The sequence below is a fragment of the Arachis ipaensis genome, chromosome B5 (assembly GCF_059453495.1).
Source record: "Arachis ipaensis isolate K30076 ecotype BB chromosome B5, ASM5945349v1, whole genome shotgun sequence".
Taxonomy (NCBI): Eukaryota; Viridiplantae; Streptophyta; class Magnoliopsida; order Fabales; family Fabaceae; genus Arachis; species Arachis ipaensis.
In genome coordinates, this window is record NC_142440.1 from 147,771,173 (window position 1) to 147,774,878 (window position 3,706).

Genomic DNA, 3,706 nt, shown 5'->3' on the forward strand with positions numbered 1-3,706 from the left:
TTTTGTTGGGGTGAATCACCACGGTCAGTCAACACTTCTTGGATGCTCTTTGATGAAAAACTAAGAAATTGAATCATTCAAATGGTTATTTCAATGTTGGCTTCGTTGCATGGGAGGAAATGCTCCGAAAAAGATTCTCACCAATTAATGCGCATCAATGAAAAGGGCTTTAGAGGCTTGTATACCAACAACAATTCACCGTTGGTGTATTTGGCACATCATGAAGAAGATTCCAAGCAAATTAAATGGGTACAAGGGACATGCTGAAATTGAACAAGAAATGAGCCAAGTTGTTTGGAACTCTCATAGTAAAGATTCATTTGATAAGAATTGGAATGATTTTCTGCTGAATTTTGGTCTTGTGGATAACAAGTGGCTTTCAGGTAATGTTTGTTTAAAATTTGCAGCAGAGGTGTAAATTGCATGTTATTTTGGGTGTATTTATAGTCTGTTTTTAGGTGTGTTCTACAGATCTCTATATAGACCGTCATATATAGATTCCAATCTATCTGGATCACCACTTCTGGGCAGGGATGAAAAGCACACAAAAGAGCGAGAGCATGCATTCATTTTTTAACAAGTTTATTACCCGGAACAGCTCGCTTATTTAATTTGTCAAACAATACGATAATTGCCTCGGAAGCAGGGAGCAAGCAGAGAGAGAAACAGATGCTGTAGATTTTCATACGGTCATACCGTGTGCAACCAAATCCTCCATTGAAGCTAAGTTTCAAGATGTGTACAATCATCAAAAGTTTAGGGAAGTCCAAGCACAATTTAGAGGAAAGGCGAATTGCATCACTAGATTAACGAATTCCGCTCTAGGCTATTCAGTATACGAAGTTGGAGAACAAGTTTCCAGCTCAATTTTCAGCAAGTTTGTGGTTACTTACGAATTAGTAGCAGCCGATGTAAAATGTCAATGCTTATTATTCGAGTCAAGAGGGATATTGTGCCGTCACGCACTAAGCGCGTTAAGCTTTGAACGAGTAAGCCAAGTGTCATCGAGATATATATTGGAACGATGGAGCAAGAAGGTAAAGAGATGACACACACACATCAAGAGCAGCCATGACGAGCCATTGTTGGAGCCAAGAAGCAAGATTTTTGACGAATTGGTTTTTCATTCGCAAAATATTTACGAATTTGCATCAGAATTGGAGGAGCTTACTGCGATTCTGCACCGTGCGTACGATAACGTCATGGTTGAGATGAGATCATTGAAAGCCAAAAGGAAGGGGACATCTTCTTTATCTCACGAAGACGCAAACTTGGAATCCGTTAACGAGCTTCAAAGCCCTCCAAGGATTCGAACAAGAGGACGTCCTAAAATTAGGCTAGGTTCAAAGTTGGACAAACATATTGCAAATGCCTCAAAGAAGAAGAAAACGAAAGCTTTCAACGAGGTAAAAGTGATGTTCTTTAAATATGTGGTGATTGAGTTTAATTTTCTTGTTAATAGTTTAGCTAATATGTGAGTTTATTATATCCAGTTAAACCTCTTTAATGCTGCATCAGTGGTGCGTTCAAATTCTAGCCAATATCAAGGACGTGTTATGAATTATCAGTTCAGGGAACCAGCAGCAGCGGATAACTTTTTGGGTGTATAGTTACAGAATATGGGTGTAAAAGCATTGTTTTTTTGGGTGTATTTCTGAAGTTTCTTGTGTTTCACATTTTACATATATATATATATATATATATCACAATCTGCTGTTTATGTTATAAAATATTGTTTGTTTTTTTTACTACGGTTTAAGGGTTTTAGGGTTTAGAATTTAGGGTTTTAGGGTTTAGAATTTTAGGATTTTAGGGTTTAGGGTTTAGGATTCAGGGTTCAGGGATAAAGCATCAGGGGATAGATGTTTGGGTGTATATTCAACTTTCTTTGGGTGTAAAAAATGTCAGGTTATGGGTGTTTATTTGGTTTGATGTGTTCCTTCATATTCTAGTACCTGTAATTCAGATATTTTGAATACAGCAGAGAGAGTTTTACTCATAATTGGCAAATATTTACAACATGTGTTCAATTTATTACAAGACTATATAACAGTTACATTAATCAGTGTCAATATCATTAGAATCTATCTGACAATATGGACTCAATAATAATGAGGATGGCTTGGACAGTCTTATTGCATTACTTCCCCTAATGGCTTCAGCTTTGTCTTGATTCATTTTATGGAATAGAATCCGGGAAGCATATTCTACTCTAAAGTGGTCCATCTCGTCCTACAGTTAAAAAAAATATTATGTTTAATCAACCATGTTAATTGAGTAAAGTAATACAGAGTTATTTAGTTTTAAACACATTTACCTGGGTCCAATTGTCCCACTCATACTTCAACCTTTTAATATTTTCGGGATGAATTATCTCAAGCCACTTCATTACGTAAACAGCACAGTCATAGCTGAAAACCAAGAAAATAAATTACAAATTACATATAGGAAAGTTTAATTTTCAGAGTGAAAGATTTATACCTTGTCTTTTGGCCTGAGATGTTAATGTATGGCGGTTCAATTTCCTTGTCCTTGTCCCTTGTCTTCAGAGGTGCCCCCCCAGCATATACTCTAATTCGTGAAATTACATATCCCTTAAAACACAAAACAAATCAGTAATACATGAATAAATTTAATAAAGGAATACACCCAAAGGAGCACAAAATTACACCTTATATTGAACAGAAATACACCCAATTATTAAAATACAGAACACAGAATCAACTTACAATGAATGTATTTAGGGCCGTTCTCTCATCGGACGGAGATTTCGTGTGATATGGATCGAGTATATAAAATTTTCGCTTCCTTGTATCAGCCAACCATAACCACCAATGTTGTGAATGGCAAACAGGTGCAAAAATCTGAAGTATGTCCAGATTGAACACTGTTTTAGTTTATTTGGCACATAAGTAAAGAATGGTAATAAGAAGTTTTAGAAATGACAACTTACATAACGATGCGATGCTAATTTTTTAAGGTCCAAGAAGGGTATAAACATTGGGTAGTCTTCTACCCTGAATGGCTTATTATTTTTAGGTTGTAAGAATACCCCGTCTGGATGATTTCCAATGGCCATGTTTTGCAAAAATTGTGAACCACCAAATGAATAAAGAAAATACACCCAAACGAATGCAGAAAATACACCCAAATGAATATACAACTTACACCCAATTGAACACAGAAAATACACCCAAATGAACACACGAAATATAACCAATTTAACACAGAAAATACACCCGAAAAAAGGCAGAAAATACACCCAAAATTTATTGAAGCAAGCCTTACCACAATATCAGGGGGGAGACAGTATACTTCCTCTTGAAACCTTTTAATCTTTTGCTGGTTTAGGATGAGGCACATGGCAGAGACAATCTAGAAAAAGATGCCGAAATCAATTTACATCAATCAACATTGCAATTAATTTTGGTAATAAAAACATTAAGGTTATTGTAATATTACCTCAGCTTCTATATGCGTTTCAGCTGCGAGTGATGCGAGGTGGATTTTTGACAAAATGTAACTATCTTGGGCTTTGAGTGTGCACACGGTGTCATACTCATTAGTTAGTCCATTTCCGTATGTCTTCACTCGTGTGGCCCAGATGTAGCATTTCTCTTTCATGTCAGTCGTATCTTCATTCGTCCTTGCAGGAGTTTCAAACTTCTCGAAACTCTCTCTGCCACTCTCCTTTCGAATCTGTGGA

The 3,706-nt window shown here is 36.4% G+C and overlaps 1 protein-coding gene across 1 annotated transcript; it reads right to left on the reverse strand.

Annotated features, from left to right (window-relative positions):
• Positions 1-2,058: 2,058 nt before the first annotated feature.
• LOC148566169 (uncharacterized) lies at positions 2,059-3,079 on the reverse strand. The gene is made up of 4 exons (XM_088486493.1): positions 2,954-3,079; positions 2,482-2,594; positions 2,318-2,411; positions 2,059-2,232 (listed from the first exon to the last, which is right to left on the reverse strand). The coding sequence occupies exons 1-4, from the start codon at positions 3,077-3,079 to the stop codon at positions 2,059-2,061; spliced, it is 507 nt and encodes a 168-aa protein (XP_088342619.1).
• Between the last annotated feature and the right edge of the window lie 627 nt (positions 3,080-3,706).